Source organism: Pleurodeles waltl, chromosome 4_2 (genome assembly GCF_031143425.1).
Source record: "Pleurodeles waltl isolate 20211129_DDA chromosome 4_2, aPleWal1.hap1.20221129, whole genome shotgun sequence".
Taxonomy (NCBI): domain Eukaryota; kingdom Metazoa; phylum Chordata; class Amphibia; order Caudata; family Salamandridae; genus Pleurodeles; species Pleurodeles waltl.
The window spans coordinates 945,348,115-945,362,855 of NC_090443.1; the positions used below are offsets into that span (position 1 = coordinate 945,348,115).

At 45.2% G+C, this 14,741-nt stretch overlaps 1 protein-coding gene across 2 annotated transcripts in view; it reads right to left on the bottom strand.

Moving 5' to 3' along the window:
* The window catches only part of LOC138293508 (vitamin D3 hydroxylase-associated protein-like), a 341,751-nt gene that overhangs the window by 236,472 nt on the left and 90,538 nt on the right, over positions 1-14,741 (bottom strand). Inside the window, exon 1 of one of the 2 annotated variants that reach the window (XM_069232749.1) lies at positions 2,003-2,464. The exons of the other annotated variant lie outside the window; for it this stretch is intronic. Within the exon in view, the coding sequence (XP_069088850.1) occupies positions 2,003-2,209 (207 nt within the window). The 5' untranslated portion in view covers positions 2,210-2,464. Of the gene's footprint in view, positions 1-2,002; positions 2,465-14,741 lie in introns of those variants that run through there. 2 annotated transcript variants of the gene reach the window in all.

Sequence of the window (14,741 nt, forward strand, 5' to 3'; positions counted from 1 at the left end):
TCTCTGTCTGGCACACAGTGATACCTACAGTCTAAGCTGTATTGCTGAGGAGCAGAAAAGGCTTGACTGATGACAGTAATTCAGCACATCTCTTGATAATGTTTGGAGGTATCTTTGAATGTCTTTTGCTGACTGAAACCATGTTGAATTACTGGTAAAAACATTGTTTGCTCATTTCTTGCACAATTTATCAGCCAGAAATCTTAACAAGGTAAAATGGTAAACAGGCAATGATTGGCATTACTGGCTCACCCATTTATGCCGAGTTTATTATCCATGTACATAAGTAGGGCTTTTTTTTCTAAATTGCCAGATGGAATACTGGCTGGTGATCTGGAAAAAAAAAATGATGAGACTTGAAATCTGCCCCCAAAATGGCTGTTCCCATCTAACCAGTTCATTGTGGTTATAAGCCACATAAATCATATAGCTGAGTTTAGGTTACTTTGGGTTCGTTTTTGAGTTTGGTGAACAGGGTACCGATCACAAACATGGCACAGTACCCTGTCCACCAAACTGACAGTCTCCCTGCTCTATTTAGCGCTGAGAGGAGTGCCAGCTTTCCATTGACGAAGCTCCAGTTGGTTCCATCGATGGAAAGCATCTTCTGACGTCCAACGGAGAAGGGGCTGTCAAAGAGAAGTGCATTCCACCAGCTTCCCTATTTATGGTGGATGGTGTGAAATCTTTATTTTCTGACCCTCACCATACCGGGCTGTGAGGGACAAAATAAATCAAATAATGAATTTTGCACCTAGTTAAAAAAAAAAAAAAATCCCTGGGCGCGGGGGTCATTAGGAATTTGATTTTCAGTAACAAATCATTTTTCATAGTTTGTTTTTGACAAACGAAAACTTTGCATATTTTGATGGCCGTTCACCAAACTACCAGTGGCCCTGCAAACATTTTTTACCGAGAAAGGCTGCAGTTACTATCATGGTACAGAGATCAGTAGGGCCAGCAGTGATCTCTAAATCGAGCAGATTATAATCTATCCGGGTGGTGGACGTAACGTCCTCTGACACCATGATCGGCTGTACTCTGTCCACCAAAAGCAAGATCAGGCCCTAAATCTCTTGCAATAACAAATGACATCTCTGTGGCTCGGTTCCCTTCACCTGGTGAACATGAGAGCAGGTCGAAAGTCCAACTCCCAGTTCCAAGCCTTAAGTACAGCTGTACTGTGATCCGGTGCAACCTCTGGGTTGCAGGAGTTACTTAGACTCCTACTGCACATATCATTAAGCCATGTAGTAAATCTGTTTGGAAAACAATAGGTGTTAACTAATATGGAAGAAACAGAGTGCTACAGGTGGATTACATTGTTCTATGGTATATCTTTTAGCTTGTTCGGTTTTCCTTTGTAGCAGATACAGTAACACTGCGAGCAGGGATAGGAGGACCCTTTACACCTCATTTATGACTATTTCACTTTCCTTGCTGCCATTGGGCCTCGTCGCACCCTTGTTACACTACTGAGCCAATGACCGGCCAGGCGTGAGAGGCAGAACGAGCTGTACACCGCTTGTGCTTAAAGAGTGGCCTAGTTATCAATGATGGATCAGGTGCGGTGGCACCTGGGCACAGAAGTATAAGGGGCCCTCTGCAGCTGTTATGGGTGTGTTTTACTAGACAAGCAGAGGTTAGGAGGGTCCATTTTCCTTCCTTGCATAAGAGTCTCCCTTGTAACGCCATTGGCTTAAAAACTACAAAAAAAGGTGAAACCGAATGCAAGCAGCACGTGGAGGGAAACTGGAGTATTTGTGAGCGGTAGGAGGCTTCTAGAAGAGGAAATGAAGAATCGTGTTAAAGGCAGGGAGAAGGGGTGAGGATGTGCACAAGAGTAGACGAACAATAGAAGAACAATGGTGCAATGGACAACAGTGGAGGAAACAAAATGTAATGCGACTGCGGTGTCGCGTGTGTGAAATAATGCAGAGGCTTGTTCACAGCATCCGGTGAGTCATGACGTAGCTCGTCAGTACACAAGAAACCTTTCTACCTTTTTCTTGGACTGCTGCACAATCCGGTCCATCTGCTCCAGTCCGTAGTCTCTCTGGATCCTGGCCCGCTCCATCTTCTGGAGCACGCGCCGCCGACACTTCCATCGCAGCACCAAGAGGGTGGTCACCAAACAGATGAGGGCCGCGGCCAGCAGCTCCCCTGCCACCACCCCGGGCACAAGCTGGCTCACCTTCTTCAGCGGCATGGTCCTCTCTCCCCGAACCCCTTGAGCAAACACTGGTGAGGGCTCCGGGGGCGACGGCTTTTAGCTGAGCTCGGATGAGTCTGGGCCACAAATTCCAAACTCGACACAACAGCGTGCCACACATTCTGGGCATGGGTTCAAAAGAGCAAGATTTGGGTTTCCTAGCAACAATCAGTGCAGAGGGCAGCTGTGCCAGTCTGAGCCCTGCCCATGGAACATGGTGGAACATAGATCGAATTAGAGGCCGAGGCCGTTGAGCACGAGACGCTGCTTTCACCGTTCAAACATCAATGGAACGCAAATATTTATTAAAAAAAGTGCGAAATTCTATTGGAAGTCGAAAAGACGTCCTTGTAGGCAAAAGCATCTTTCTGAACAGTATACAACTTTCAAAGCTCTTTTCATTTATTTTAGCTGCAACGCAATATTGCATGAATTAACGCTTTCCCCAAATTTCAGTAAAAATCACTGACCTAGACCTGGTCGCACTATCACAAGTCTGATGTCATCCTGTTACATCATGCTTACATTTAAAATCATCCTCCAGACTTCTGAACATGCATGTTTTCCAACGAGCATGAAAAAGACCTCTGTGATGCACGTGGCCTATGAATTATGTGCATGCGGAGTAAGTACTGTTGCAAGAAGCGTAATAATGGGGCCTGTGCTCTCTTCGCTACAGAATGTCGGCCTTGGCCCGCGGAGCTGGAGTTACGCTGTAAGTAAAGTTACTGAGAGAGGGCGGCATGTTAGGGTGAAATGCTCACAGAAAAGAGAGGCGCTGTGCCCACCCAGGAAGACTGGCAACATAAGCGCATTTAGGACATTTGGTCTGGTTAGGTAGGGTTGGTACTGTAATATCGGTATTTCCCTGCCCTAAAATTACCGCAGCCTGGTGCCCAGGTCTGTCCAGCGGTGAGGAAATAACATGTCATGCCACGGGCTTCCACGGCATCTCCCGCTCGGGGCCCCGTGGCCCTTTTTTCTGGCTGTGCTCGGTTTCTTTTATCACGGCGGGGCCGGAGGCCCAGGATTGGGAGTCGATCCTGGTCACGTATAATGCACGGCGTGTTTGTTGTTGTGGGGTGCCCAAGCGCCCCCACCCCCCACCCCACCGGACCTTTCACTTACCTGGTGCCCCATTCCAGGGCCTTCTCCTCTTCTTTTTTCTTTCTGGGGAAGCCATGATTTCACTTTCCTAGCATACCATTTTCCTTCACCTTCCCTGCATGCATCAGTTCCCCTTGCTACAATTGTGTCTTTTTCCTATTTTGTTCTAATGCCCCTTTCCCAATTCAAGATGGCAGTCCTACTTCTTCCTGCATGTCACTTCCTGTTAAGAAGTATATAAGGGGATAGATTCTTCTTCTCTTTGCGTTGCAACACTTCTCCTGTGGTGGTCACGCTCCGGCTGGTCTTCTCTTGGACTCCAGTTTTTGCTCCTGTTTTTCCTCTGCCTTTCCAGTGATATTCCAGGCATCGAAGTTCTGATTCCTTGTGTTCTCTTTTCTGTTCCAGGGAGTTTCTGTCTAGAGGTTTTTTCCCTTCAGGGTTTTTCCTCTGGGACTCCTTCTGGAGGGCACAGACTGTGGTGGCGTACTACTGTTAGCAGCACCGTGGCTACTGGAAGGGGTCGCCCCCTACCTCGGCCAGAGTAGGGCTTGCAAGAACCGAGGCCACACGCCATCCCCATCTGATCTGGGTGGTAAGCCAAAGGTGAATCGTGACATAACATTACTGCAAGATGCGGGGAATACAATGCAGGAATAGGTGTTTCTGTACCTGTTTCTGCATGTTTTCTCTGCTTTTTCACACAAAGGTTTTAGCCACTTTAAGCAGTGGAAGGAAAAAAAAAAAACACTTGTGATTCCAGTGGGTCCAGCAGGCTCATTGGAATTTGAAACGAGGGCCTGTTTGTCAAAGTAGAATACCATTAAATTGGACAACCATTCAGGAGAACCTTCTTTGGAGAAACCTATTTAAACAAAGATTTGATTACATTTAAGGTTGTGCTACAATGAATCTTTCATAACAAAATCTGCCTGGAAAACGTGCAGCAGCTGCCCTCACTCAAGCTCACCCCAATCCTAGCCGTTTCAATCTCCCTATACCTTTACTTTTATTCTAACATATATTAATTACTTTTACCTAATTCTTGCCCTCACTCTACATTAGTAGAACTTTAATTTTTAGGTCTCGTCTCCACTTATTGGCTTCCAGAACATTACATATACTTATGATGGGTCCCTAATCACGTTTGAATGGATTTGTTGTTTGGTTCCTTTCTCATCTCCTGAATCACTGCTTTATTCATTCACATGCTTGGATGAGGTACCCTTCCACTACTAACATGGGATCCTGCTATACAGTTCACTAAAGAGACTATGCTGTGTCAGATCGGTATGCTTCCATGGTGGCCATATTGGAATGGTATTTTGTTAAAATAAAACATAATACATTCAAAGATGGCCGTAGAGGATGTGGATGCATCCTTGTAGGCCATCTGTTCATGCATTTTGTAATATTTGACCAAACACTACTCTAATAGGGCCACTGTGGATGCATACATAGTCATGGCCACTATATAGGATAGCAACAAGCATTGGCAAAGCCAATAAGGATCACAGCTGAGACTTATTGGTTTGCCAATGCTCGTTTTAAAATGGTAATAACAAAAATAGCATTTTCCAATGTTTTCATTTTCGCTGTTCCAATCTTACATTAAAAAAAATATTTTCACATTTATTATTCAATATTTCTTCGATGCGTTCTCCACATAAAATTATTAATTTCCATATAATCCCAGTGACGGCTAGTTCTGTGACACAATCCCCGACATGATTGTCATCCTCGCATCTCCACACCTGTGGGGCGCATGAACTACTTGTGGTCACTCTTGATCATTATCTGTAATCAGTAAAGGGCAACGAGGTCACCAGAATAAGGCACCTACTTCTCAGTCAAGTTTAAGGGACAACGCAGAAGAGACATCTATTTCCTATCCAAGTAAGGAACCGTGTCAGGTCCCACTCCTGCAGGAAGGTGTCCACCCAACCAATATGTACATTCCTAGATGTCAGTGTTTCTTTAAAACACTGCTTACCACTGAACCTATATTTCTACTTGCTGTCCATTTCAAATTCGTACTCCTTGCCTTCCTTTACTCCTAAGTATTAACTCCAATCCCCTGCCTTGTATTAAGGGCTAGTGCTCCAAAACTGTTATGATGACATGCTGGGAATACTGTGAAGTGTACAACCACGAAAACCATCAGAATTGCAGTTGTGGCCATAGCTACTAGGATTTTCATGTGCAGCAAAAAGAGGTGGCTTACACTCCATAGGTGTATAGGCACAGTGGGCTGTATGAAATGACAAACCGCCAATTAAGGGTTTATTTTTGGGCTCCTCCATTTGCTTTGGTCTGTCAGCATGGCCAAAGCACTGAGAATTATTGGTAGGCTTTGCATGTTGCTCCACCTCAGTAGGTCACCATACTACTAGTCGACGACTTTACCATTATCTTTTATTGTGATGAGATGCATTACACCAATTGGTTACAAGGAAACAGCCAAAACCAGTATCAGCCTGTGCACACCCTGTTTAATGAAAGACTGAGACTGGAAATATATTCTTGTCCTCAACCCTGTTTGTACTACAGACGTTGGGGAAGACACGGTTGGGATAGCCAGACAAACAGGTTTTGTCCATCTACTTGAGGAGGCCAGGTGGCAGCTGGATACTGGTTCCTATGGGTAAGGCTGCAAGAAGAACACAGACAACAAATATTGCAAGGCATAGACTAAAATGCCAGGCATAAACTTTATACACGGTCAGAATCCCTTTTAACCCTGAAGTGATGAATCATAACTCGGACGTCAATGATGGCAAACTTGGATTAGGAGCAGGGAGAGAGGTGATGTGGCCTAGTGACTAGAGCTGGTGATCTTGGAACCTGGGGAATTCCGCTTTGAACCTGGACCTCAGCGCTTGGCTCCATATCCTGAGATTCTGTGCAAATTATTTTAGCTCCTTGTGCCTAAAAATGTGAAATGTATTTGTATAATCCCCTCATTATGTACATAATCACGCAGATTGTTCCCCCACCATGTAACGGACTGTGCTCTGTAACTGCCCAGCTAGGTTTTCGTTATATAAATATGAATACATAAAATATAAATGAAATACAGGATGTATAAGCAAATGCTAATCACACAGCCACAGGATTGGCCACAGGAATGAAAGGACACATAAAGATTGCGCAGAACTTTGAATAAATCCCAGACATGTGAAGACAATGTGTAGACAGCCACAGAAAGTTTCCAATCGGTTAGCCAAGAGCAGGAAAGTGATGACGGTCAGCAAATTATTTAAATGTAGTTTTGGCATGCATCAGGTGTGAAACCAGATCCTTATGTACAGGTTGAAGGGAGAAAATGAGAAATTAATCAAACAGTAAAGAGGAAGTAGGAAGCATGCATGAATGAAAGCCATAAGAGCAGAAAATGGAGAAGCTCTACAGGAAGCTGTGTAGGGGCTTGTTTTGCATTAATTCTGTGATAGGGCGCCAGGGCCCCCAATTCTCATTATGTTTTGTTAAAAAGCAGTGAAGCATTGGTCTGATACCCGATTAGCCCTACTGGGATATCCAGCTGACTGAGGATGATACCTGCTGTTGTCCATAAACCCAAGGATGGAATGAGAAGGCCAAAATCAAGAGGAAAGTTAGGACCCTCTATCTGTGACAACAACAGAAGGCAGCACATGCAGTCTTACATTTTCGTTTAAACACACTAGCCGACCATGGAGCAGTGGGAAGAGAAGGCATAGGTATGAATAGGCATAGGTATGAAGTGATTCAGCTTGATAAAATAACCCACCACCACTTAGGTGACAGATACTGAGATTTAGTTTTATGGGGATGGATACCTCATCACAAATGGTTGTATGACTTTACAACTCATGCTTTTACCACACATGCCTTTAGTATACATGCCTTTACCAAGCATGCCTTTACCACGCTTCTTCCTTTAACACACAAGGTAACATTTAAGGATTTAAAGTCAGTCAACCCCATTCCTATTTCATATAATTTCAAAACAATACCCTTTCCACCTTAGCGTTCCACATTAATTATGCAAAAAAGGAACAAGGAACTCTGGGTAGTTTCCAAGTTTAGATGGCGAGAAGCTCTTGTACAGAGCACTCTACAACACCAGCAATACTCTGAATCTTCTCACCTCAAATTTCTGTTTTTCTAGAAAAGCTTTTAAGCACAGTGCCATCCACGCCTGGCTAGAAAGTGAAAGTCTTTTGCCATTTGTAAGGATATGGCTCCCTGTTGCAGTTACCCCCCACTTTTTGCCTGATACTGATGCTGACGACTGAGAAGTGTGCTGGGACCCTGCTAACCAGGCCCCAGCACCAGTCTTCTTTCACCTAAAATGTACCATTGTTTTCACAATTGGCACACCCCTGGCACACAGATAAGTCCCTTGTAAAAGGTACCAGTGGTACCAAGGGCCCTGTGACCAGGGAAGGTCCCTAAGGGCTGCAGCATATGTTGTGCCACCCTAAGGGACCCCTCACCTAACACATGCACACTGCCATTGCAGATTCTGTGTGTTGGTGGGGAGAAAAAGGCAACGTCGACATGGCATCCCCCTCAGGATGCCATGCACACAAAATACTGCCTGTGGCATAGATAAGTCACCCCTCTAGCAGGCCTTACAGCCCTAAGGCAGGGTGCACTATACCACAGGTGAGGGCATAGCTGCATGAGTAATATGCCCCTACAGTGTCTAAGTCTATTCTTAGACATTGTAAGTACAGTTGTGGCCATATTAATTAAGTATACGGTCTGGGAGTTAGTCAAAAACGAACTTGACAGCTCCATAATGGCTACACTGAATACTGGGAAGTTTGGTATCAAACTTCTCAGAATAATAAACCCACACTGATGCCAGTGTTGGATTTATAAAAAATGCACACAAAGGGCATCTTAGAGATGCCCCCCGTATTTTACCCAATTGTTCAGTGCAGGACTGACTGGTCTGTGCCAGCCTGCTGCTGAGAGATGAGTTTCTGACCCCATGTGGTGAGGGCCTTTGTGCTCTCTAAGGATAGAAACAAAAGCCTGCTCTGGGTGGAGGTGCTTCACCCTCCCCCCCCCCCTGCAGGAACTGTAGCACCTAGCAGTGAGCCTCAAAGGCTCAGGTTTCGTGTTACAATGCCCCAGGGCACTCCAGCTAGTGGAGATGCCCGCCCCCTGGACACAGCCCCCACTTTTGGCGGCAAGTCCAGGGGAGATAATGAGAAAAACAAGGAGGAGTCACCCACCAGTCAGGACAGCCCCTAAGGTATCCTGAGCTGAGGTGACCCCTGCCTTTAGAAATCCTCCATCTTGATTTTTGGAGGATTCCCCCAATAGGAATAGGGATGTGCCTCCCTCCCCTCAGGGAGGAGGCACAAAGAGGGTGTAGCCACCCTAAAGGACAGTAGCCATTGGCTACTGCCCCCCCCAGACCTAAACACACCCCTAAATTCAGTATTTAGGTGCTCCCCAGAACCTAGGAAACTAGATTCCTGCAACCTAAAGAAGAAGAAGGACTGAAGACGGAGACGACAACTGATTTGGCACCAGCCCCACCAGCCTGTCTCCCTACTTCGACAAAAACTACAACAGCAACGCATCCAACAGGGACCAGCGACCTCTGAAGCCTCAGAGGACTGCCCTGCATCTAAAGGACCAAGAAGCTCCAGAGAACAGCGGCCCTGTTCAAGAAACTGCAACTTTCTGCAACAAAGAAGCAACTTTAAAGACCCCACGTTTCCTGCCGGAAGCGTGTGACTTTCCACTCTGCACCCGACACCCCCGGCTCAACCTGCAGAAAACTAACACTACAGGGAGGACTCCCCGGCGACTGCGAGCCCGTGAGTAGCCAGAGTTGACCCCTGGGGCCCCCACAGCTACGCCTGCAGAGGAAATCCAGAGGATCCCCCTGACCGCGACTGCCTGTAACAAGGAACCCGACGCCTGGAACCAGCACTGCACCCGCAGCCCCCAGGACCTAAAGGAACCGAACTCCAGTGCAGGAGCGACCCTCTGCCTAGCCCAGGTGGTGGCTACCCTGAGGAGCCCCTCCCCGTGCCTGCCTGCATTGTTGAAGAGACCCCGGATCTCCCCATTGATTCCTATCTGAAACCCGACACCTGTTTGCACTCTGTACCCGGCCACCCCTGTACCGCTGAGGGTGTACTTTCTGTGCCTGCTTGTGCCCCCGTGCCCTAAAAAAACCCCCCTGGTCTGCCCTCCGAGGCCGCGGGTACTTACCTGCTGGCAGACTGGAACCGGGGCACCCCCTTGTTTCCATTGAAGCCAATGTGTTTTGGGCACCACGTTGACCTCTGCATCTGACCGGCCCTGAGCTGCTGGTGTGGTAACTCTGGGGTTGCCTTGAACCCCCAACGGTGGGCTACTTTGGACCCAACTTTGAACACTGTAAGTGTTTTACTTACCTGTGAACTTAACAAATACTTACCTCCCCCAGGAACTGTTGATTTTTGCAGTGTGTCCACTTTTAAAATAGCTTATTGCCATTTGTGTCAAAACTGTACATGCTATTGTGATTATTTAAAGTTCCTAGAACACCTGAGTGAAATACCTTTCATTTGAAGTTTTACTTGTAAATCTTGAACCTGTGGTTCTTAAAATAAACTAAGAAAATATATTTTTCTATATAAAAACCTATTGGCCTGGAGTAAGTCTTTGAGTGTGTGTTCCCCATTTATTGCCTGTGTGTGTACAACAAATGCTTAACACTACCCTCTGATAAGCCTACTGCTCGACCACACTGCCACAAAATAGAGCATTCGAATTATCTCTTCTTGCCACTATCTTATCTCTAAGGGGAACCCTTGGACTCTGTGCACACTATTTCTTACTTTGAAATAGTATATACAGAGCCAACTTCCTACACCATTTTTACAGCAAAGTCTTTAAGCATAGGATTAGCTAGTGCCATCCTTGCCAAGCTAAAAAATGACAAAAGACCTTTACTACTCCAGGCACAGTATTTAGCTCTGGAATGGTGAAGTACCATCCAAGCCAACCTGGAATGAATAAAAGGAACCCTTGACATGTTCTGATGTCATTACAGCTGTTCGGACGTTTAGCTTTGTCCAGACACAAGGGAGCACCCAGTATAAGACAAAACAATACCCTTTCCGGTTTAAAGTGCTGCATAAATTATGCAAAAAAGCAGCAAGGAACTCTTGGTAGTTCCCAAGTTTAGATGACGAGTAGCTCCTGTTTAAAGCACCTTACAACACGAGCAACACTTTGCATCTGTTCACTTCAAATGTCTGTTTTTCTAGCAAAGCTTTTAAGCATAGGATTAGCACAATGCCATCCAGCCAAACTAAAAAGTGACAATTGGCACACCACTGATCACTTTGCTGTATCAAATTGATTAATGGTTCAATAGTCGTTGGTCTACTTATTGTGAAAGAGATCAAGTCTTTTAGACCTTTACATACTGTTAGAAATGGGGTCTTTGGTTGGCAGTCAGGGTAACCCCTGTCCAAGCAAAGACCCTCAATCTAGTCAGGGTAAGTCACAAACAATTCAAATTATCAGGTGCCCACCCTCTGGTAGCTTGGCAGTGAGCAGTCAGGCTTAACTTAGAAGGCAATGTGTAAAGTATTTGTGCAATAAATCATGCAATAACACAGTATAAGCACCACACAGTTTTAGAAAAATATAGATAAAATAAGGACAAAACGATCAAGATTTGATAAGTAGACGTTGAAATATCACTTCAGAAAATGATAGAGTCTTAAGTTTTTAAAAATAAATAAGTGTCTCTTGCAAGCACAAAGTACCTGGTTTGCAAGGAGTTCTTTACAGAGATGAAGTCTTTTTGGCCCTGAGACTTCAGAAAACAGGAGGCAAGCTCAATCCAAGCCCTTGGAGAGCACTTCTCAGCAGAGCCAGAGAGCAGCAAGGCAGCAGGGCAACAGCAAGGCAGCAGCCCTTCTCAGAAAAGCAGTCCAGGCGAGTCCTTTGGGCAGCCAGGCAGCTTTTCTTGGCAGGTTGCAGGTTCTGGCTCAAAGTTTCTTCCACAGTGGTATCTTGTCCAGAAGTGTGAGTTGGTAGGGTCAGATGCCCTGTTTAAATACCCAAGTGTGCCTTTGAAGTGGGGGGTGACTTCAAAGAGTGGCTTAGAAGTGCACAAGGTCCCCTTTTATTTCAATCCTGTCTGCCAGGGTCCCAGTAGGGGGTTTGGCAGTCCATTGTGTGAGGGCAGGCCACTGTCCTTTGACATGTGTCAGCCCCTCAACCATCCCAGCCTAGGAAGACCCATTCAGTATGCAGGTGTGTGCAGGTGTGACCAAGCATCCTGTGTTTGGGGTTGTCTGAGTGAAATGCACAAGGGAGCTTTCAACTGACCCAGCCAGGCGTGGATTGTCAGGCACAGAAGGATTTAAGTGCAGAGAAATGCTCACTTTCCAAAAGTGGCATTTTAAAAATAGTAATATTAAATTCAACTTCACCAGTCAGAAGGATTTTGTATTACCATTCTGGCCATATTAAATATGACCTTGTTACTCCTTTTAAATCACAATCTACCATTCAAACATGAGGGTAGCCCTGCTGTTAGCCTATGAAAGGAGCAGGCCTCACAGCAGTGTAAAACAAATTTAGGAGTTTTACACTATCAGGACATATAAACTACACAGGTACATATCCTGCCTTTTCCCCACATAGCACACTGGGTTGCCTAGGGCCTACCTTAGGGGTGACTCATATGTAGAAAAAGGGGAGTTTAAGGCTTGGCAAGTACTTTCAAATGTCAAGTCGAATTGGCAGTGAAACTGCACACACAGGCCTTGCAATGGCAGGACTGAGACATGGTTAGGGGGCTACTTATGTGGGTGGCACACTCAGTGCTGTAGGCCCACTAGTAGCATTTAATCTACAGGCCCTGGGCACATGTAGTGCACTTTTACTTATAAGTTAAATAAGCCAATTGGGTATGGGCCAATGTCACCATGTTGTAAGGGAGAGAACATATGCACTTCAGCACTGGTTAGCAGTGGTAAAGTGTGCAGAGTCCTATAACCAGGAAAAAAGGTGTGTCAAAAAAGTGGAGGGAGGCAGGCAAAAAGTTGAGGGTGACCACCCTAAGGCTGTCAGGTCTAACACACAGTCATTGATAAAAGGCAGCAGCATCCAACTCTTCGCCTATGCAGCCTCTGATCATGCTCTATTAACATGATTATTTCTTGATTTCTCCGACATAAGGTTAACAACCCTACATATGCTTACTGGAGGTGTGCTTCTCACAACAAGAATGAAGCTGGGCTAAAAAGATAGTTTAAAACAGCTGACAAGGTCATCACAAATAATCAAGGGAGTAGCCCATGAGCGTCCTTGATGAGATGAGACGGTATGAAGGAGATCTTGGTCCTATTGTGTAGAAAGTGTTGCAGCTTAGACATTAAATGTAATTGGCAAGAAAAGAGAAAAAGGTCTTTGAATCTTCACTGTATTTCTCTGGAGGCACGAAGGATAAGGGGAGGGCATGGGGTGAGCAGCAAGCGGATTCACAAAGGGGCTGCTGGCTGAGTCAGACTATGTTGATACAACTGAACTAAAAGAATTAGCCTAGGAGGTAGGTGGAGACAGAGTGGCTTAACTTTGCAGCTTGTTCACTCTAGCAAGAAAGAGTGTACTTCCAGCTGACTGCTTTAATTTACTCTATGTATGTTCTTCAGCATGGCATGGCAAACTGTCATGCCCAGATTAAAGCAGTGTGGAGATTACCCAAATGCCTCCCAATATCCTAATGTCAACATGTTTGAGGTGGATGCTGGAGGCTGGCTTCTACTGGTAGGGCTGCAAGAATAAACGGAGCAAGTCATGTACCAGTTACGCAAGAACCCAAAGTGGGACCCCAAAACACGAAAAAGTGCACACCAAGGAAGAGGGCCAAGTGAGTGAACTACTCTCCAGCAGAAGCATCCTCTAACTAAAAGGGTTGTCAGGCAGACACTAGAAGGCATGCCTGGCTTATATGCCACCAGAGTCCCTTTTAATTTGGAAGGGAAGGCTCACCAACCTAGAAGATGGCTATCTTGGTTTGTCAAATCAACCATTAATGAGATCATACAAATCAATGCCCATTTATTAACCAGGCAGAAATCTAACCATGCAGAAGACTCGAAGCATGTTGAGCAAATAACCTCCATTATTGTACCAGTGACCTTTGCCTTCATCCCCAAGAGCCCGCAAGCAGGGACTCCTACAACTTTGGTGAAGACAGAGAAGCAGATATAAATTTTCTGCCAACTTTGGATTCTCCAGGAACCTCCAGTAAGACCTAATAGCCCTGCTGACATGGTGCAGTCTGGTAAACCTACTCCCTAGGGAACCCATAATTGATTCCAACTACACAACTGCTCCAAGTTAAACCCCAAGCAATCATGAAGGTATGTGTTAGAACTTACAATGTTTATAAGAAGCCCACAAAAATTACACATTGAAGTGAACTTGATAAACACATTGCCCTTGAAAGATAACCGTCATTTAAAGGCATGACCAAAAATTCGTGTTCACCTCAAGTGCAGAGCTTGCTTGCTGGTTTTCACAGCATTGATCTGTAGTACACTATACTGTATGAATGCTTATACAGCAAGTGCATTCTAGCAATCAAGAGAAGTTTCCATTTCACAGATGTGTGGTGCTTCAATGTCTGCCAAAAAAGAAAGCATGTTTTTACACATCAGGTACCAAGACATAATGGAAACACTATGACCATTTATAATATTCCAGGCCACGAAAAAAACAGGTTAGTTCCATTGCTAAGCTGTTAACAGGAATATGATGCTCTCATGTCTCTCGGTGTCTTCTGAATGCTGTAATATCTGCATGGGAATAAGATCCACATACATCATTCAAGGAAGGGGCTTCAGGTGTCTTGGGACTTTGTGTTTGTTGGAAATTGGGTTCCTAGATGAGAAAGGTTAAACTGCCAAGCCAGGAAAGACCTGGCTTGGCAGTTTGAGCTGGACTGTGCTGGTTGAAGCAGGACAAAGACTGATTTGCATATAGCTGGGACTAAACTTAGGTGACGGGGTGCAAAATAACAATGGATTGGATGTGATCCAGATTAATTACCAGTGACTGAGATTAATTCAAGCATTCCATCCATCACTTTTTGTATAATTTAGCAGGCCCACTAATACCATCCAATTTACAGGTCCTGGGAACACGTAGTGCTGCTTTACTAGGAACTTACAAGTAGTTTAAATATGCCAATTCTGTATAAGCCAATTCTACCATGCACTGGTTCGCGATGGTAAAGTGCCCAGATTCCTAAGGCCAGCAAAAAGAAAGCATATTTTGTTTTATTTATAACCAGTGGCGGCCGGTGACATTTGAAAGTGGTGGGGCGTAAATATGAGTGTTATGTTGTGAGCGTGCACAGCATGCAAGCTCCATTGACAGAAAGGCTGTTTGGAAGTTCTTC